Below are 22,296 nucleotides of genomic sequence, written 5' to 3'. Positions count from 1 at the left end.
GCACTCCACCAGCACAGTGTGTCTAAGGATTTCATCCCGACACTTATACCCGATACCTGGCAGTCAGGAAAGATAAAGGTCTGTGCATCCTTTCATAGACATGCCTCCCCATAACTGACCCACAACCAAATAGCATAATGTTCTCGAGGGCTTCTCCACACCCTTTCATGTCTGTCATATATGCTCAGGGTGAACCTGCTCTCATCTGTGAAAAGCACAACGTGCCAGGGGTAACTGCTAACTGGGCTCCATGGTGCCGGGCCTTGAGCACAGGGCCCACTAAAGGACATCGTTCTCTCAGACCACCCTTATGAAGTCTGTTTCTGACTGTTTGGTCAGCGACATCCACACCATTCAGTGGCCTCCACCTGTAAAACTATTCCTGTTTTGGGGGTTGTCTCATTGTTAACAAGCCCCTCTGCTACTTAACTGACCAGATCAATATCCCTGAAGTTTTACTGACTTCATTCTATATGCTGATTAAAAAATGTTCCTTTTATCTTTTTTTAGGATCTGAAGCTTTATAGAAAAAGACTCTCTCTGATAGTTGGGACAAAAGTGAGTTTAATCCTGTGCATAATGTTCTTCTTCATCTTTCCCACTGAACAAAACCTACAGTTGTTTTCAGCATTAAGGCTTCACTTAATGCTGAAAACCATATAGCCATACGTAGCCATGTCGCTACATGTCTGCTCTGCTGCTTTAAGGGCAAATTTAAAGAGCTTAAATTTGAGGTAATTGTGTTTCATCTGAAAACAAAGAAAAAGATCTCAAACTATATTTCAAAAAAGGAAAAGTCTGATTCGACCAAATTCCACTTACTTAAAATTTGAATGATTTACTTGGTGATCTGGATTTCGCCGTATTGGGATTGCTCCCACATCATCATAACTAATGTTAACTAATACTTCAGGTTAACTGCAACTCTTCAGCTTCCCTTTTATGCTGTCATAAGTTTGCAGCTCAGAAGAATAACACTGAAAAACTATGATGATGAGATATGTTTGCCTTCAGTGCTTTCTGAAAAGATTTTAAACAGATGGAGAATTTTGTTCATTTTGGGTGTTTTTAACCAGGAGTACTGACATTACCCCCAAACAGTGAAGTGTATGTAAGTAAGTTTATGTTTCATATCTAATTCTTATAAGATCTGTATGACAAAAATCCAAAATTGGGTTGTCTGAGTATAAAATTCCACATGGTGATCCGGCTGTTAGCACTGTTGCCTCACAACAAGAGAGTCCTGAGTCTGAATACACCATGTGGTCAGGGTCTTTCTGTGCAGAAATGCATGTTCTCCCAATGTCTGCGTAGGTACAAGCAGTGGGGTTAAGATAGGTGTGAATCTGAGTGCAAATGGTTGTCTGGACTGGAAACCTCTCCAGGGTACAGTAGGTACAATTATAATAATGAAAAGGAGATCATCATGATATAAAATTATGTCATCAGTAGTTTTTACTTTCACATGGGACACATCCCCATAAAAATCCCGTGTTTGCTTCCCTTTTGGACTACCTTGCCTGACTTCTTAAAACCAGTCTTTTCCAGTCAGTTTCACAGAATCGCTAAGGTATGACATCAAAATTCAGCAGTTGCACTGATGACCCAAGAAAAATATCAATCATAATCTAGAAACAGATAGATCATTCATCACATTTACCAAGACAATTTGCATGTTTTGCTTTGGCGTTCTACTGCAACACCTTACAAATGTTGTCTCACATAGAAGATCTTAATTTGTCAAACATGAGGCCTTTTTCATTGGTATGCCTCCAAAGTGATTTCTAAGATGTATGATATTGATTCTTCAACTCCACAGGCAAGCAAAACATCCAAAATTTAAATGAACTGCTGAGCTCTTTATCAAACCCTTCCTCCAAATTGCCTCTATTTGACTTCATTTTTTTTGTTATCTGTAGTAGCAAACAGCCAAATTCGTCATAATTTTCCTGATCATGCCTCGGTGCTAAAAAAAAAGGTTTTTATAAGGAGTTAAAGTAATAACCACGGTAACCACTATAGACGTTAGTGGTTACCGTGGTGTATTGTGTGACAAATACGTGTCAGAATCTTTTTCAGAGGTGAGCTCATGTGTTTTCTTACGTATGCAGATGGGTAGCTGTCCAGACCACTGGTTGTCTTGGAGACAGATACGGACTGATGAGCCTATTAGTCGGAACCCAGGGAGACACTGATAAACGACCGTATCACGGTAACCAAAGTTTTCCCCGATAACCTGGCCGTTCACAATGCCTTCTGGGATTCCACAGTGACCAGCTGCAAGAGAGAGATTGTGGGAGGGGTCAGACTGCACACACTAAAACAACTTCATTCATTTGCACTTTTAGTATCTAAAATTTGATTCCTGGTTGTCAACATTTCCACAAATGTGTCTTTTGTCTTTTATTGCGTTGTATTTACTTATTGTTGTTGTGAGCAGGTGCTATAGTGGGTGGCTGTTCGGCAGATATTCAGATAGTTAAAAATTTAATATACCCGTTTTATTTCATCCATAAAATGTCTCTTGGGGTTATATAACAGCTTGGCTTAAGGGCTTGCACACCGAATCAGTTTCATTGTGTGATTCTAAGCAAACACAGCAAATTGGATCAGTTTCTGCGCTATGATCAAGGCTCAGCTGCTCTGTTCCCACTTCAACATTTTCACAACTGTATTACTGCCCTTTCTAACACTTTCAGTGTTCAAATGAAGGCATCTTTGTGCTTTTAAACAATCAAACTTGGTAAAAACTTAACAAGCGACGTGTGGGGCCCTCTTTTCTCCTTGATCAGATTCATTCACGGAGGTCTGATTGATGCACGGAGCTACCCCAAAATGCTTTAAAAGGCGTTCCACAAAGTTAAAAGAGAATGTGTATTTTCTGCTCTCAGGGATTTTGAATTGAGTATTGATTTTGTTCTTTACAGTAGATAAAACCTGCACCGTGTCCCTGGTGTCAGCAAATGCCAACGATTTAAACACAGCCAGGGAAGTGGAACAGAGGAGAAATGAACGGGCTGCCTGATAATAACTTGCCATTTCAAATTCTGTTTGAGGTGTAGATTACAGAGGTTAAAGGGCACTATTCAAGCGGGTTACACGTTTTACTTTCCTGACTATGTTGCTGAAAACTGTGTGTTGGCAAATAGGAAATCAGTTTAAATTTACAAACAAAATTACAAAGTTAGAGCAGACAGAAATCATTTAATTTCAAGTAATGTATCACACAACAACACACCTAAAAAAAGAAAGCAGCTTAAATGTGGTTTTTTTGGTGTGTGTGTGTGTGTGTGTGTGTGTGGGGGGGGGGGGGGGGGGGATTATGGGAAGGAAATAAAGTTCACATTTTTTGCTTTTTAGCCTTAACTACTAAAAATGGCATAAATAACTACAGTTGTGCATTTTTAATTTGCAAAATATGCACAGTGAAGGCAAATCAAGGCTAATAAGAAAAGTCATTGAAGGAAAATGCTGTTTATAGCACTTTTCAGGACTTGGTTTATTTATTTCTTGACAGAATCATGCCTCCTCATCAGTTTAGGTTAAGTTTCATTGAATCATTCCTTTATAAATTGCATCTCATATCCCCCCTCAGCCTGTGAAGTATTCTGGGAAGCGCTGCCTCTACTGAGGTTTCACGAAGAAGTGACAACATCGTGTGGTAACATCTGTTACCTCTGGCTGGCACGCTGACAGAAGAAAGCTGCGGGGTTGGCTTTTTTTCTCTGGATTATATAAAAAGAGAAAATTCAAAATGAATTTATAGTGAGTGCACAGCAGCAGCTTGCTCCTGATAGTTTTGCCTGTGTGGTGGACCAGGTCAGAGAGAAGCAGCTGTGCAGCCACACATGAGGAGGAAGGCACATACCTACAGTAGATACCTGCTCTCATTAGATTGACTTGAAAAATCACATCTTTGCAGCTCCGTCTCTACTGGAGGTGTTTCATTGTGTGTGTGAGTATGTATGTAGTGTATTCTGTAAGCCCAAGGCTGAATATTAGTGTCTAGATATACAGGGTGGGCCATTTATATGAATACACTGTAATAACATGGGAATGGTTGGTGATACTAAAGTCCTGTTTGTGGCACATTAGATATGTGAGGGGCAAACTCCTCAAGATGGGTGGTGACCATGGTGGCCATTTAGAAGTCGGCCATCTTGGATACAACTTTTGTTTTTCCAATAGGAAGAGGGCCATGTGACACATCAAACTTATTGGTAATGTCACAAAAAAAACAATGGTGTGCTTGGTTTCAACGTGACTTTATTCTTTCATGAGTTATTTACAAGTTTCTCTTTATTCACAGCCATTGACATGTCGAAGAGGTTAACACGTGAGAAGCGGATCGAAATTGTGTTGATATCTGGTGAACGCAGTAACCGGGTCATTGCAGCAGATTTCAATGCAAGACACCCTACGAGACCACCCATCTCCCATGCTACAGTTAGCAAACTGCTTGCTAAGTTTTGTGAAACTGGTTCAGTGTTGGATTTGCCAAAATGTGGACGCAAGAAAACTGTCACTAATGAAGAACCATCAGTGGCTGTCCTAGCTTCATTCAGCAAGAGCCCACAGCGTAGCACTCGCCGCATGTCACTGGAGAGTGGCATTAGTCGAACATCCCTTCGGCGGATATTAGCTACTCACAAATGGCACCCTTACAAGCTCCAGCTACTGCAGCATTTCAACGAGGATGACCCAGATTGGCACACAGAATTTGCAGAATGGGCAAAACAAAAATTGGAACAGGACCCTCAGTTCACGCAGAAGATTTTGTTCAGTGATGAGGCAAACTTTTATGTGAATGGTGAAGTTAACAAACAAAACCACCGCTATTGGTCTGACACTAACCCGCATTGGATGGATCCCTCCAAGACTGTTGGAACAACAAAAGTGATGGTTTGGTGTGGTATATGGGGTACAACCATAGTGGGTCCATTCTTCATCAATGGAAACCTCAAGGCCACTGGATATTTGAAATTGCTACATGATGATGTGTTTCCCTCTTTATGCACTGAAGCTGGCACGCTCCCTGAGTTTTTGTGCAGCACCTGAAACTACGGATACTGGATGCCTCTGCTGGCATTTCTCCTGCGGTGTTGCTATCAGTGTGTGAAGAGTGGGAGAAGAGGGTTGCATTGACAATCCAACACAATGGGCAGGACATTGAACACATTTTATAAGTGGTCAGAAACTTGTAAATAACTCATGAAAGAATAAAGTCACGTTGAAACCAAGCATACCATCGTTTTTCTTGTGACATTACCAATAAGTTTGATGTGTCACATGGCCCTCTTCCTATTGGAAAAACAAAAGTTGTATCCAAGATGGCCGACTTCTAAATGGCCACCACGGTCACCACCCATCTTGAGGAGTTTGCCCCCTCACATATGCTAATGTGCCACAAACAGGACTTTAATATCACCAACCATTCCCATGTTATTACGGTGTATCCATATAAATGGCCCACCCTGTACTATAATTTATATTATAGTATATCTTTCAGCACACTCCTGGAGCTGTTGGTACATACCTAAACATCGTGTTTCAGTTCCACTCCAAAGCCCAGATGACAGGCACTCTCTGACAGCTGACCCCACCAGCATGAAGCCAGCATCGCAGGTAAAAATGGCTGTAGCACCGAATGTTGTCTGAGTACCAATCTTCTTTCCATTGGGTGGGGATGGCAGCTCACCGCAGGAGATAACTGAAACACACGGTCAGGCACAAGCAATTTAAAAGCAGTTGTGCACCAGTTTAGCACCAAGTTAATTTGTGTAGCTGCTAGAGCTCATTGGCTTCAGTGAGAAATGCTACCAATGCTGGCAAGCTGTTTATCAGGTAAATTTGGTGCCAATAGTGTTTTTCTCTCTTTTTTTTTTCCTTTTCGTCCTCACACATCGAAAGGCCTGGCAAGGAAAATAATAGCAAATCTCAGAATGTCACAGAATTCTTTAAAGGAAAATGACATTGACTCAAAATGTCACAGAATCCCCACAGAAGAAATAATAGATCATATTCAGTTTAGAAATGTCACTGTGACTCTTCTGAGTTAGATAACAAATTCAAAGCATACAAGTTTTCTTTGTAAATAACCGTCGTCACATTAGTAGAAATAAGACATTAAAATATATTTTAAATCCATTTAAACTTTGTAAAACGGCTCTGTTCTTGGCAGAAATTTTGAACAAAATCGTCAAAACAAGTATGAATGTGAGTGAATGAATAGTGGTATTGTAAAGCGCTTTGGGTGCCTTGAAAAGCGCTATATAAATCCAATCCATTATTATTATTATTATTATACCTCTTCTTGTTTGAATTCAGGTGTTTTCAGACCCATTGCTACAGGTCAGTTTGTGAAATTTCTTCCCTCCTTGATTATCTTTGTCGCTTACCCTGACAGTGCGGCCTTTCATTCCTCCAGCTCCAAACTCCGTTGGATAAGCACTCGATGTGGGCGGGGCCTAGCCTGTAGTATCCCGGATCACAGGTGAACACAATACGTGTCTTGTATTCGTAGTGTGACCCATTGACAATCCTCCAGCGGCCATGCTCTAGAGAGAACGACCCGATGCTGGGACATACTACCACTGCAGAGTCAGACAGTATGAAGAGGAAAATAAACCATCATGAAATCTGAATGAAGAACACATATTTTCTGTCGGTTTGCTATATTCATATATGCTTACATTTGCGATGATACTCAGATTTGGCATTCATTTTGTTGATATTCTGCCGGTACGTGGGTGTTACTAACCAGAACATCGCGGCATCTTGTTGTGGTTGCTCCATGTTCCATCAGGCTGACAGATGGCTGACGTCAGTTCTTTACTGGAGAGTCTGTACCCATCGTTACAAAAATAGGAAACTCTTGTTCCGACGGAGTAGTCAGATGTTAAAACGCCGCCGTTTATAGGAGCCTTGGGTACCCCACATGAGACAGCTAAGGGAGGATGGATGCACACTTGTAAGATGACAACAAGCACACAGGCACAGAAAAACTCAAATGCACAGTTATGCCTGTCATATAGGCAGGTTTGATGTCTACCTTTGAAATGTTTATTCGGAATCAAAAACCAGCAAATGTTTTGTATATCTGTAAATCAGCTCCAAGATGTACTTTTATTAAGTTATTAAAGTAAAAATAAAAAATAATAATCTAATTAATTTTCACCAAACATCCATCTTGCAGAACTTTCCATATCGTGGCTTTAAATACACCGTTTTGTAGAGCACTGTGACATTACTCAGATTCCACAATATGCTATACATCCTTCATTTGACTCTCTATTGATGGCAGCTTTGAGCTGTGCCTTCCAATTATTGTTTGAAGCATGATGATATTGTCTACAATATCGCTGGAAACAAAGATGGCACCAATTTTTAGATATGGTTTAGTAAATTCTGAGAATACAAACAAAAACGAGAGAAAAAGTAAAAAAAAAAAAAATGATTAGCTGCAATTACAAGTTGTCTTCTACATGTATAGCTTATAGATGTAGAAGACAACTTTTTAAAAACATCTTTAAAAGGTTTCCCTTTTTATTAAATTAAAATGAAAAAAAAAAAAAACCCACTGCTATTATATTTACTTGGTCAGTCTATCAATCTCTAAATAACAACAAATTAAAGGGTTTGTGATTTTGTGTTGAGATGTGACACCTAAGCTATATCTGTTTATCCACGTCCATACAAAATTGGAAACTGTGCAAGTGCAATAGCTGTGTTTCAGTGTAATATGGGTATGGATTAGAGATGCCACGATACCACTTTTTTATGTCCGATACCGATATCATAAATTGAGATGAACTTTTACACTTGCTTTACTTCTCTGTTCTATCACGTGAGCACACTGCTCCAACGTGCTACGGTTATGAGCTGAGTTACGCCGTGTCGTAAGTTTTGTGAGGTGCTTTTTTGATATTTAATGGATCGAATTACATTTTTTATTTCTCTCCGATATCCGATCCAGTAATTTACGTCAGTATCAGATCGATACCGATACGTAATATCGGAACGGTCCATCTCTAGTATGGATCAGAGTCAAAACAAATAGTCTATTTCAGGATTTTTGCATTATTTTTGAGTATCCATTTCATTTCATTCAATGGAATTTACTAATGCTTTTATTCCAGATACTAAATTCTTCAGCACAGTTGTATCATTTCTGCGCACTTTCCTCACAGAGACAAACACACCTTGGCACGCAGGTACAGGAGAATCCCACGCATGGTAGCCAAGTGATGTGCGGCGACAGGTTGCTGTGGCGTTGCCTATGAGACGGTATCCACGGTCGCAAGCCCACCTCACCACGCTGTTAACGTGACCGCCACTCTGTGAGGAGATGGAGCCGTGGAGCGGGGAGTCTGGGGTGGAGCAGTACAGAGCTGCAGTGGAAAAAAGCACATTTGAAAAACAAGGATTTGAAATTGCTACAGACCGGGAGGGTTACTGTCATCAACAAAGAAACTTGCACAATAAACACAAAAGAGGTAAAGCTCATTCAGTAGATAGTGCTGCACTATATCTGCATGCAGGTATGCACCATTATAAAGGTTAGCAGTAATAATAGATTCACTAGCAGAGATTCTCACATGTCTGCTATTATGAAATTACAAAGGTTGAGATAATTTCCTGAAACTTGTATTAATGTGAGTCACTACTTATTTATAATACAACAGGATGTCGAGCAAAAGAAGACTAATGGACTTTGATTTTTCCAAAATGATCATGTACAAGACGTGCTTTGTGATTTGAAGAGCTCGATGCTTTTCCTCAATGAGCCATGAATTAGAGAAAGGAGTCTAATTAAAGATATTGATGGTCATGTTCCTAACAGGTCTCATACCTTTCCAGGCGATCTTAAAAGAAAGTTTTTCACCCAATTAGGAGCCATGTGACAACTATATGAATGTCAATTATAATTACACATAGTCGCTCTTGGCAGAGCCCTCTCACTGAACAACCAGCGAGTGCAGTTACAACGGACATGAGACATTACTGGACACACCGCCCGCAAAGTCATTGATTGCTATAAGTAGCTTTATTAAATATTCTTAATAAAGGGAAACATTAATCCTCTACGACAGACATTAATGGCATCTGGAGGGACTCGTGCTGCAACTGCCAAAAACCTGTCAATTTTAAGTGGACCTATTAGGCTCATTTCCACCTCCACTTTCAGTAAGTATCTTTATATGATTCACACATCTTTTTATGTATATATATATATATATATATATATATATATATATATATATATATATATATATATATATATATACACACACACACACGCACTATTCTTGGTCTTATTATATCAATATTACCCAGACCTTGGTCCACAGTGCATGGTCTGTAATTCTCCAAACTGGGCAAGAACCCCACAACAACATCTTAACTTGTCTTATGTATTAGTGATAAGCCTGTTTTGTCCCTCTAGTATGCTACTGCCCCAGTATCTGTGTGGTTGGGTTTTGAACCAAAATAGTCTGAGACCACTTAAGAGTTGTGAGGGTTTTTTGTTCACCCCTTTTTTCTTGGGGTAGAATCAGTGCCAGGGAAGTTTTGTACAGTTTTGTACAGTGATTTCTAAGTAAGCATGTCTGACACAGTTTATTTCTAAAAGCACTGAAAGTTTAATCAGCATATAGCAAAGCAGCCAGTTGACAATATCTCATCAGATGGTTCTTCCCCTGTACTAGTTTTAAGATTGATGGCATTAAACTGCTGATTTTAATCTCACATGGATGTTTTTTATAATGACAATAATATGTTGAGAAAATTTTACTTTACTACCTGACAAGAGGACTAAATTTTCTCATTGTAATTAAAATTTCATCACATTATGTTTTCTCAAAGGAGGAAGTACACTCACCGTCATGCACTGGGCTTGATTTTCCAAGTTAAAAACATAGCCGAAGTTGAACCCCGGTATTAGTAGGCTTACAGCATATGTTTAACATTTCTTGCAGATGCTCACATTAATCACCGCCACCAAAGAAGGTTACCGAGTGTGAGCGCGTTTAGCTTTTTTTTCCTGTTATTTTTCTGCGCATAATTCATCATACAGTGCAGTGGTGTTTCAAAGGTTAAAGAAACAACCTCCTGGCTAGAGTATATGGAGTGAATAAGCAAACTAAACTGGTAAAATTGTCTCCTCCCCTTTAACTGTCAAAAATGTCCTTGAATAAGGCACTCAAGCCTCATTACCCAACAGTCTAAAGCTACTCAGCAGGCCCAGGTGCGAGATTGCCTAAATGCAAAGCTTGCTGTAAAACAGCATCTGTGCTCATCAAGATGTCTTCACACAGATAAAACTTAAGAACTAACCTATAACGCATTTCAGTAAAGTGCTTCAGGAGGCAGACAGAAGTTTGCTAGAAACATATGTTAAAGATAGAGAAATAAGGTACAGCGAGATATTGTGATTTTTTTTTCACGAACTTTCTTCCCATAAGCTCTCAAACTTTCACATCTTTAAATATTTATTGTGCAAATTAAATGGTACAAACAGCTCCTTCTGTCTGCCTCTGTCTGCTGTTGTCCTTATTTTCATGCATTATATTAAAAGTAGTAGTAAAATAAAGTTGGGATACATACTTTGGTACTCACCAACATAGCGAATTTTGAAGCCTTTCTTGTTTGTGCCATGGTCTGAAGACCAGCGGACTAGGAACTGGTGTCCAGAGGTTGTGAGGTTAAAGGGTGTTGGCAGGTCACCACTAAGTGTCGCCAAGGTGGGGCTGTTGGATGTGGGACCTGACAGGGATTAAGATAAAGTGAAAGAGATGGAATAATGGAGAGAGAGACAGGGAAAGAAAGACAGCAATAATAGAAGGAATGAGACATGAGAATACAGTGACATTTGGTATAATACAGCGGTGTGCATTCTTTCAAAAATGTGTCTATGAGTGTGATGTGTGGCTCTCTGATGTTGAAATCTGCGTTCCTTTTTGTGTTTTTTACCATCAAAAATCTCCAACACGTCAAACTCTCTCTCGGTGTGAAAACTTTCAAAGGTTATTGTGACATTGTATCCTTTCTCCACTGTAACACTCCACGAACACATTTGGAGGTTAGGGTAGCTTTCTGGCCAGCCAGGGCTTAAGATGACACCTGAGGAGTCGTATCGCACATCATGTGCAGGGCACTGAACTGTAAGTAAAAAATAAATAGCAAAGCCAATTGTTATATTGAATGACTACACAGCTTGATGGGTTTTTTTGACGGTGTCAAGCTGAAAATAGTAACTTAAACTGGTTTTGTACTGGCATCCACTGACCTTGGCATGTTGGGGGTGGTGAATCCATCTGCAGCCTCTCTCCTAAGCGACAGGTAAGAATCTCACTGCCAACCAATGAAAATCCAGGATGACATCTGTACCTGATGATGTCGCCTGGAGACACAAAATCAGTGTGTCTATAGAAAACAGAGCTGGTGCTAGCATAGCTTAGAGTGGTAAACTCTAAGTACATTTGAGTGCTTGATTTCAACACATTTCCAAGAAAGTCTTTACATTACAGCCTATGTACTCTAATGACTTTAGAATTAAACGTTTCAATAGAAAGCATCTTATCAACTTGTTGAGATGATGAATTGTTATAAATTGCTACAAATTTAACTCATACAAACTTCAGCTTGATGATTGGCAATAAAAACATGAAATATTATCACATGCCAGGAGCAATTTTTACTCGAGCCACATCTTCAGTACAGGACTTTTATTTGTATACACAGTACACCCATGCTCCACTTTATTGGTTATAATATGTTATTACTGAATGTGACCTTGTTTTGTCTTCAGAACCTTCTTAACTCTTTGTGGTATAGACTCAACAAGGTGCTGGAAACATCCCCCCGAAGAGTTTGCTCCACACTGACATGATAGCATCAAACTGTTGCTGCAGATTTGTCAGTTGGGCCTCCATTGTTGTTCCAGCACATTCCAAATGGGCTCTACGGGATAGAGTTCTGATGACTGTGGAGGCCATTTGAGTACAGTGAACCCATTGTCATATTCAAGAAACCCGTTTGAGATGATCTGAGATTTGTGATCCAAGAAACCATCACCAACAGCATTACAACACCAGCACCAGCTTAAATCACTGAATGAAGGCAGGGTGGATCCATGTTTTTATTTTGTTTATGTCAAATTTTTTACCCTATTCTGAATATTGCAGCAAAAACATCAGATGACATTTTTCCAATCTACTATTGTACAATTTGAGTGAGCTTGTGTGAACTGTAGCCTCAGTTTGCTGTTCCTAGCTGTCAAAAGTGGCACCTGGTATCATCTTTTACTGTTGTATCCCATCTGCTTCAAGGTTTAATGTGTTGTGTGACATGCTCTTGTGGATACCTTGGTAGTAAAGAGCAGTTATTTGAGTTACTGTTGTTTTCTTATCAATTTGAAGCAGTCTGGCCATCCTTCTTCACTGACCTCTGGCATCACCAAAGCCTTGTCACGAAGCAAACCGCTCCTCACTGGATATTTTCTCTAGACCCTACATATGATTGTATTGGAAAATCTGCCATCCTGATGCTTAGTTTAAAGTCCAGCAGCTTGTCCTAATGCCTCAATGCCTAAATGCATTCAGTTATTGCCAGTTATGTGACTGGCAAATTAGATATTTGTCTTAATGCACAACTGAACAGGTGTACCTAATGAAGAGGCCAGTGAGTGTATATGATTGGATTAGTGCGTGTCTTAAACCAATAAAAAATGAATTACAGAATATATATACACAATATAACACCAATCATCCTTGATTTAAGTCTTCATTCGTGTTATCGTGTCCTTTTTATCCATCAAAGTGACACATCTGTGAGCAATGGCAGGCAGACAGACAGCTCACCTATCTCAAGCTCGCCATCCTCCATCAGCATGTCAGCACTGGGAACTTCTGGAGGAGGCTGGCAAACCCTTAATTGGTAGGCTGGGAGATACAGAAACGGAGAGGAGACAGAAAAAGGAACAATGTATAAAAAATGTGTTCAAGGATCCCGTGTTAAAATTTAAATGTAATTTTTTTCCAAGTGCAATGAAAGGACAGAATAGTGTGACATTCAATCTTGGTCGCATCGGTTTAACTGAACTTTTTAAGTTCAAATGGTGGGCAAAGTATGGAATCAAGAACAGATCAGCTACACAGACACAGCACTGTCTTGAATCATAAAGAGGAACTAACTTCACAGCCACTGAGCTGAAGGCTGTAATCAATATTACTGCATGACTGTAGATCACTTGCTAACAGAGAGAGAGAGAAAGAGTGAAAAGAGAGAGCGAGTTAGAGAATAGAGGCAGACACAGACAGGAAAAAGGGAGGACAAGAAGCGAGCGAAGGAGAGAGGGCTAAGGGCTGTAAGTCAAGATGAAATTGACTATGAAAATGAGACCTGCCAATAGCTTCTGATGCTCTAATGCATATCAAAGCCCTGTGGTCTATGAGTGCGCGCCAGGATGTGTGTAAATGTTTGAGCAAGTGCATGTCTATGTTTGTGTGTGCAGCAAGCTCTGTGCTTCTACGCGCGATGAAAGGATCACTGTTAGCAGTCATCGATTTCGCTTAGCTCTGAGACCATTTTTATAGCTACTTCCACATGCGTGTCACATACACTGGCTCTCTCAGCCTCGTGTTCATGATGCTAGTCACCCATGCGTGGCCCTCGTCTGTGTATGGAAGCTCCACACCTTTGAATTCAACCACTCCACTGAGTTGACTGATGAAAATGAAGAATAACAAGTATGTAATCCCGCCAACGATGGGAGCGCTGAAGTAGATGAATATCCTCAAACGGTGGCTTGATCCTTCTTTTGGCGCTTATTTGGCATTTCAAACTAAATTTTCTCTTTAGTAGCTGTCTCAGATTCAAACTAGGGCATTCTGAATTTCTTTACAGGTCACTGAAGGACACTCAAAAGAAAACTTAAGAACAATACTTTAGTGACAAGTTTCTGCTTAAGAAAACATCAGTGCAGCGAATCATGAAAGGTTCCCATTCTTCTGGTAATTATTATGCAACAATTTAAGTTCTGTACGGATGATCAAATAGGCTGCTCTGCTCTCATCTTTCTTTCATTCTCGCTGTCTTTCTTGTTTTCTTCTAATATTGTCTCGAAAAGAGACGCGACCAAATAATGCTAACTACTACTGCCATACATGTCACCCCCTTTCCATTTTATCCATCTTCCCTGTCACTTTTTGCTGTTCATCGTCCAATAAAGCAGAAATTGAAAGTAAACTTGAATCCATCAGATGGTGCTGTTCCTGTGTGAGTGTGACAACTGACAGTTAAAACCTGCCAACAAAAATTCATTAACAATGTGTCATCTGTCTGAAAAAGGGAAGCCTGTTCAAAAACAACTTGACATATTTTCACTAAAGAGCACTGAACAGAAACTTTTGAGAAGTAGGAAACAGGCTTCGGGGGGGGAAAATAAAGAGGCGTGGGTACATCTGTGAGAGAGAATGCGGGAGAACCAATGAGAAAATGTGTTGTGACGGATGAAACGAGTGCAAAAAAGTGACTCATTTGAAGCTTTCAAATTTTTCAGGAACCAAAACTATCCTGACATTAAAAAAAACAAGCAGCCATCTTTACAGTGTAGTGACGTTCTTGTTATTCCAAAATATTAGGTTTTATTTTGAAAAATAGCATCATCTTCAGCTTGGTGACAATTCATTATGACGGCTGTCAAGAGCTCATGAGGTTCTTTAAACATTATTTTGTCATCTTTAAAAAAGCCTGTCATCTTTTAGTTAAAGTAAAACCATTGTGGAATTAACTTTTGTGTCATAATGACACATACCAGAAACATTAGTCAGTAAAAATATAGATTCACCCATTAAATGAAATTTAAAAAGACAATAGATGATAATTAAATGTAATATAAAAAAAAGAGTTTTGCATTTCCCTGCTTCTAAACATTTTGATGATTTCTTATGTACTTTAATGTACAGTATGCTATGTGTAGGAATCTTTAGATGAATGGAGTGGTTTTCACCATAAGCAGTATTTGAAAACAAAAAGAAATACAGAGGCACCAAAGGACCACAGCACAGATTAAGGTGAGATGAAAACCTAAATGGCACAGACAGTGCAGGAATGGAGAAAGAGCAGCTAAGGACCAGGACAAATACTCCAAAAGTCTGTGAAGGGAAAATGACTGTTTTTTTTAAAAAGGTGTAAGACAGATAGAAAACACTTCTTTCTACTAACAGGGTGCAAAAGACAAACACTCAATAGCTGATTTTTGTGAACCAATGCAACACACATTTTTATGAGTAAATTGCAGGTTTGCTGCTTACTTTGTTTTTTTTTCTACTGTATGAGATAAAGAGATAAAGCTATCAACGTGCTTTTTAATCTGACAGCGTCTAAGAACACAGGAAACCATCATTTAATTGGAAGTTTAACAAAAACAAGATTAATGAGCTTTTCAGTTGCTAAAAAAGTTCCATCCCTTGCAGTGCTACCTTTAGTAGAACCACAGTAAACAGCATCAAACAAACAAGCCTATTAGGCTACATTAAACCTCTACTAAGCAATCTTATTCCTGTATTAAGATTAGCACTACTTTATTAGACATTTATTAGTTAATGGTGCATTTATTAATATCTGCATCACACACACATATATACTTATATATATATATATATACACACACACACAACTATGCCTTAAAATCCCATTTCCTTAATTAGTTTTATACAATTATTTAGCAAGCATTCCATTTTTGATATAAAACATGACTTCATTGGTTATTGTGTAGAATTATATAATGTAATATTGATGCCATACATAAACATCACCATCACCGCATACTCAGACATGAGTATATTCACTGTTTGCAAAAACAGAAGTTAATGTTGAAAAATTAAAATAGTATACTTTTATAATGAGCAGCAGGGGTTATTTTGCCAAGCAACATGATGATGTCATAATATCTATAGATACGTAAAGATGTACCTGTGCTCGAATGTTGGTTGTTTCATGGACAAACAAACAAAAATACAGATTGTATTGTCTATTTATGGTAAGATCATTCTAAAAAAAATTATCATAAAGCATTACCAAGTGTTTTTTTTAACACATTTGGAAATGTTACCAACTGGTTTAATAATCTCTTCTTCGAGCAGCCGAGACCTCAAAAGCTTTTCAGTGTCGCCCCAAAGTGAATCACAAACTTTGTATTAACATTTTTTTGGAGTCATTTTTAAGCATCATTTAAAAATAACTGGGTAGTAACAGTGGGCGGGATAGTGGTATAGTGAAACTCCTCAGTAGTCCGCACTCAAAGATAAAGTCGGAAAGACGAAAGCTTGAAAATGACGAGTTTAGTCATTTCAAAGAGAATGTTTCTACAGTGTTGCTATTATCAACTCGGTTCATAACATTAAGAATATTAATTACTAATCACTGTGATAGGATGTGGCAAAGAGAGGAAGATCAATTTCAAATGAGTCAGAATGAGTCAAAGGAAGTAGATCTGACTGTGAAGTTAAAGAGAGTTCAGTTCAACAAAAAACTATTGGAGCTAGAACTAATGATTGCGCTACACTGTTGCCATACCTCAGGACAACAAAGACAACTACAGAGAAAAGCGCTAATGAGAGCATCATCTGTAACTGCGAAGACAATCAAGTAACATGCTTCTACGGCAGGCTGATATTATCATTATCTCTGTGATAATGTGGTCTCTTTCTTACCATGATAACTTAAGACAAAAAAGCCGGCTCCAGAGAAGTCCGAGTGGAATTTGATGAGGATGATGTTGGACGTTGAATAGACGGACTCCAAAGCTGTGTTTCCGCTGAACTGTCCAATCTGAGGAGAAGACTGATCTGGACCATCCCTGTGGTAAAAAACCCCAGAATGAAACACAAAGAAAACATACACAAAACCTGTGTGACCAAGAAGACAGCGAGAGAATAAAGGCCCATAAACGAGTGGACTTGATCTTTCTTTATAGAACAATGGGCTTGAACGTCCACCTAAGATATAATTTGAATAAGTTATTGCAGTCATCGGTGACAGTTAGATGGCTATTTATGTTCAGGAAATGGTTGCTCCAAGGCTAGAAACAAAGACAGAAGAGACTTGACGATTTTTTATGAGACCTGCTCCATTAACTGCAAATGCAGATGGACATTGTGTGACAAAGTGCTGGCTCCAACAGCGATTGTGCATGGCTATGGGCTCATCTTCCTTCTCAAAACAATACAAACCACAATGTCAAAAAGCTCATTTAGATAAGAAATGCTCTGAAATTTAGATTCAAAGTAACAGCTCTTGATAACACCACAACCCACAAATCTATGGCTCTCTTGTTCTTGCTTGGGGATGAGTTCATAAATATTGACTGAACTGTTGACAGATCATAAGAATAACAAATGTTAGTCCTGGTGTAGACTTGGCTTCACTGTTCCCACTAATATGGGCCTGGCATTCGCAAAAAGTCACACAATTACCCGAGAAGGCAGGCAGGAGGTTATCCATCAAATGGCAGGTCATGCTCTCAGTGAACATATTTCACCTTTAATGACAGCACCAGCTGTCAGACTGGAACTAACCAATATCAGACTCATTATCTGTGATTAAAAAGCATAATCATGAAGTTAAATTAAATGATTACTTCCTGCTGTTAAGTGTTTTTGGAAGAGACTAATTATACCTGCCAGGTTATGAACAGAATCATCCCCTTCTCTGATTCGCATTGGGTGGCTCAGAGTCATCAGAGCAGTTGCACTTATTGCCTTCCACTGCTTGATTACAGCTGATGCACTCGCTCGCTAACATTTATTAGTATGTCAACGCAACACTTTCAGTACAGAATAGGCTTTAAAGATAAGGTTGCACAATATATAGAAACATCTGTGACATATATGGAAACTTTTGCAGTGGATCGCTGTAGCAAGCCTCCCAGTTTGAGACCAATTAGCAGACTAAGCGACTGTCAGGTCGGCTGGCTCTGGACTGAAGAGACCGCTGTGAAAATCACACCTCTACCACTGACACCGCGCTCTCTATGGGGAGCCAGCATGATTGCGTGACTAAGATCGGGAATTTTTACCGCATTCTTGTGTCGTCTTTGCTTCAGTCCGTCCACTTTTCTGACAGACCAAAGGGTCAGAAACACGCTGTGCGACCAATTCATGGAATTCACACAATCAGCTGTGGGTGGGCGGCACATGCTTCAACTGTGTCGTGGTGTGGGAAAGACAGGCTGGATATCGCACAACTATAGACTAAAACTAGAGCTAAACAAGTCACACACCAACTGCTGAAGAAAACAAGCTGCTTTTTTCAGTGGATAGCTGCTAAAGAGGAAGGTCTGCAATGTCATGTTTGTGTAGAAGCCAAACAATACCATAAAGCAATAAGTGTGAAATTACAGATTTGCTTGATATAACTGAGCTATACACCATCCTGTAGCACTCTGAGGAGTGAAGCAATGGATCAAATGAATTAGTAAGCTGCAGCAATTTTGCCAACAAGTTAAACATTACAGTCAAGGAACTGCTGTTTTTCTATTCCTAAATGTCTTATTCCTGCTTTTCTGACATTTTACAGCCAAATCAAATCACCAACTGAGCTTGAAAACTTGATTTATTCCTAGAAAGTTAGGTTAATGAGTTAGATTTGATATTGGAGTGAGAAACAGTTGACAGAGTTGCAATCCTGTGAGGCTTCTTCTCAAGTCTGAGGAAAAACGGAACTGTAAAAGCAGTTTTGACAGCATGGCAAGCGCGGAGCTAATCATATCTATAATTTCATGACTTCTACAGACAATAAAGGCATCTTGGAATATCAGGTGGTGAATGTTGTGAGAAAAATACCTTTTATATTTAAATCTGAGCTAAATTAAAATCTAATTTTCATTATATTTTCTGCTGACCTAAAAAGTTGAGAGTTCTCAGACTTTCTAAAGAGGAGAGAAAGTTTCTTGTTAGAACAATTTTACAGTTTCCGTGTGGCTAAAGAAACAGCCAGACCTGGACATCTGGAAGGTTGGCAGTGCTTACAGAAAGACAGGATAACAACAGAACAAGCCAGACATTCGGTCCTTCTGTGCTGGTCTAAAAATACACGATTTGCAAGGAAATGTATCAGCAGCAAACCACGTCTTGTCCTGCTGTTGTGTTCTTTTTGCTCAGCCCTGCCTCAAATGCCTATGCGGCTACATCGCACCCTGTTGTCTTTTTATAGGAAACAGGAGTAGGTGGAGGGACTCTGGAGAAAGGGGCAGCATCATGGCACCCGTAGCAATAAACGATGCAACGTATTTATGGTTCTGCTACCACCTTGTACCTGCAGATATCTATGTAGCGTGGTATCTAAGCACCATTTAAGCACCTGCATTGACAAAATGTCTAGTGTTGCCAATGGCTGTTTTCCTCAAGAAGAATAATGAAGAGAGAAGTCAAGGCTGGTTAGCTGGGAAGCGAACGATGTATTGTATATAACATATAAGGCTGGCCGAGCATTAAAGATAGTGTAAGGGACAGGCCAAAGAAGAGAAAGACCTATGGCTAAAAACAAAAATGGGTAAACCGTGACAAGAAGAAAATTATATCAGAGTGACTTTATATGCATGACATGGTGTCTGCAGTCATAGTAACCTTGCAGGAATTTAGCCAATTAGTGGTTAGCTCTGAAAAGATTTTAAAGAGCGTAGCATCCGGCTAGAGAGAGAGAAAAGAAAGTGTGTGTGAACAGAAAGTTATGTGGTACAAATTAAATAGTTATTCAGTCAAATAAAACATTTCTTACTTAAACTCACTTGAGGCAGCGAGAAGAAGGGATAGCATTATAATAATAGCACATAATGAGCATGAATACTGTCAGTTAAGAAGTAGAGCAAATATAAAACGTGCTAATTGAAAAAGTAAATAGCACCTACCAGACAGTAATGTAGTCATATATGGGCTCTGTGCTCAGTACAGTAAAGTTGATATAAATCCCGTGTCCAGGAGGAACTCGAACGCTCCACACACAGTCCTGGAAATTTGGGTATTCCTCAGGATGGCCGGGAGAGTAAATGGTTCCGTTTAATGACGTGATGTTACCACCGCAGAGTGCTGCAAGTGAGAATATTAACAGAATTGCCCTTAATAAATTACCCGCAAATTAGAACTGCCATTGTGAAGCTTCAATAATTGTCGGGATCGCTGTGAAAGAAAATGTCTCTATCACTCATGTAATGACCACTGGATAACACCTTAACACCTTTAATAAATTGTCATTACATTTTTATTTCTGTCCCACAGCTCAGCTGACTCTCAGCTGTGCTGATGTTAGAACAATATGGCTCAATATGAAATGTTATCATCTTGAAATTAGAACGATTTCTTTCATGTGTGGAGTAAACAAAACAATAAGAGTAAGATAATTTATAGTGAGAGTGAGATTATTAATCTTTACAACAGTAATAATATCTGTCCCTATATATATGTATATTGTGTTTATATCATTAAGAGACTATATTGTTATGATAGCACCACATATCCTCCAAAAAAGTCATCTTTGAGAGTGAAAGTTGATGAAAGCACATGTATGTCTAACAAATTAAGGAATTTATTATAAAAAGAATTCATAGAGAAACTTCTTCATACTTCTTTTGGAATTTGTAAACCTGTGCATTATGATTTATTATGTGGTGATACATTATTATTAAGTGCCCTGTAAGCCTGTATGAGAGGACAACAAAAAGATGCAGGAGACTCAATTGAAATCCAGCTAAAATGATCAATCGCCTTTGATCAAAGAAAAAGATGAGTAGGCATAAGAATAATCACGTAATTTACCTTCACATCGTGGTAATGGGTGATTCCAGTTCCTGCTAATTCCATGCAAACATGTGAGCGAGGCTTCTCCAATCAGAGAGTATCCGGGCAGACACTCAAACGACACCGTCATCCCAACACTGAAATCTGTGCCAATCACGATGCCATTTCGAAACGGTCGAGGGTCTGGGCAACTCTGGAGCTGGTAGGCTGCAGAGATAATAACATAAATTATTCAAGAAAAAAATCAACGAGGCAGAAACGATTTGTTAATTTAGTCCTGTAATGTGCAACTCATGACTACGAGCCACAGTATGAACTGCAGCTTCAACTGTGAACAGTCAGTTGGTTGAAAAAACTAAAATCAAGCAAAATAAATATATACAGCAAATCGATCCTTTCTAACTCTGCATAATGAATCATCGTTCAGCACAAAAAAAGTGGAACAGGATACAGCCAACCATACAACCATACGAAGCTCAAAGGAGAATTACTCTCAGTTAGTGTTGCTGGTAAATTGTATACATTTCAGATTACATGTTAATAGTGTAATCTGAGTATCCTAAAGTACCCTGAATGTGTTTAAAAAAGGAAAAAATCTTAATCATCCTATTTAAAAGCTGCTTGTCCAAAAAGTTAGTTAAAAAACACTCATCATCTTTGTGACTTGTTTTGCTGTCAAGTCATTATTAACAGGCATGTCAGTGACAGCCAAGGTAAGCGTCTCATCTGTTATGATTGACAGCTTCGATACCATCAGTCCCGCCTCTCCTTGATTCTGGTTGGTTAATGAGAGAGAGAAGCGACACTGGCGAGAGCACTACTTTTCTCCATGTTAAACTATTTCCACCCAAGAGCGTCAGTACGAGGGAATAAAGCTCAGAGCTGAGGGTGATTTTTGCACGCCGATGAGCTTCATAGGCTGTTTGCGGAGACAAATGCTAAATGATCTTTACTTTGTAATTAAAGGATAAGTTAATTTAAAAGAAAAAATGACTACTGTAACTCTGTATTCCTCTGGCTTGCTTAAAAAAATCTGCAATCTTCAGCTAGAATTTAAAATTGTCACAGAAAAAAAAGAAAGATGCGGCCATCCTGCATCAAAAAAGATAGTTCTCGTTTTTAACACGATGCCAAAATATTCTCAAATCACATCCGCCAGCTTGAAGTTAAAACATAATTGTTGCATAATTGTCCGCAGCCGGTGCTACAATAGCCAGGGCTTGGAAGGAAAACATGTCACTGAGACAGACAAACACTGGGAGAAATAATGGTAATGGGTAAAATGAAATTGAGGGTATTCATATTTTCCCCGTTTTAAAACACTGTGGCAGTGCTGCTGTCAAGAGATAAAAGGTATTATTCATCAGCCACTGTAATATTCACATTAATGGAATTAGGCGAAACATATTTAGGCTATCTACAAGATTTGTCATAATAAATATAAGACTACTCAAACCATTTTAGTGCCAGACAGAATAAATATAAAACTCCTCTCATCATT

At 39.1% G+C, this 22,296-nt stretch overlaps 1 protein-coding gene across 1 annotated transcript in view; it reads right to left on the bottom strand.

Moving 5' to 3' along the window:
* Positions 1-22,296, bottom strand: part of csmd3b (CUB and Sushi multiple domains 3b) — a 414,655-nt gene that overhangs the window by 30,142 nt on the left and 362,217 nt on the right. Inside the window, exons 44-55 of the mRNA XM_086281026.1 lie at positions 20,814-21,002; positions 19,910-20,087; positions 16,716-16,861; positions 12,861-12,941; positions 11,288-11,401; positions 10,972-11,160; positions 10,618-10,764; positions 8,202-8,390; positions 6,761-6,946; positions 6,399-6,593; positions 5,537-5,710; positions 2,104-2,277 (exon numbers count right to left, since the gene is read on the bottom strand). Coding sequence (XP_086137152.1) covers positions 2,104-2,277; positions 5,537-5,710; positions 6,399-6,593; positions 6,761-6,946; positions 8,202-8,390; positions 10,618-10,764; positions 10,972-11,160; positions 11,288-11,401; positions 12,861-12,941; positions 16,716-16,861; positions 19,910-20,087; positions 20,814-21,002 — 1,962 coding nt within the window. The remainder of the gene's footprint in view (positions 1-2,103; positions 2,278-5,536; positions 5,711-6,398; positions 6,594-6,760; positions 6,947-8,201; positions 8,391-10,617; positions 10,765-10,971; positions 11,161-11,287; positions 11,402-12,860; positions 12,942-16,715; positions 16,862-19,909; positions 20,088-20,813; positions 21,003-22,296) is intronic.

This window comes from Aulonocara sp. 'chitande type north' Nkhata Bay, linkage group LG22, assembly GCF_057382095.1.
Source record: "Aulonocara sp. 'chitande type north' Nkhata Bay isolate Kocher_YH1m ecotype deep benthic linkage group LG22, A_spYH_male_GT1.1, whole genome shotgun sequence".
Classification (NCBI taxonomy): domain Eukaryota; kingdom Metazoa; phylum Chordata; class Actinopteri; order Cichliformes; family Cichlidae; genus Aulonocara; species Aulonocara sp. 'chitande type north' Nkhata Bay.
Note: the sequence above shows the minus strand (reverse complement) of the source record. Positions and strands in the feature narration are given on the sequence as shown.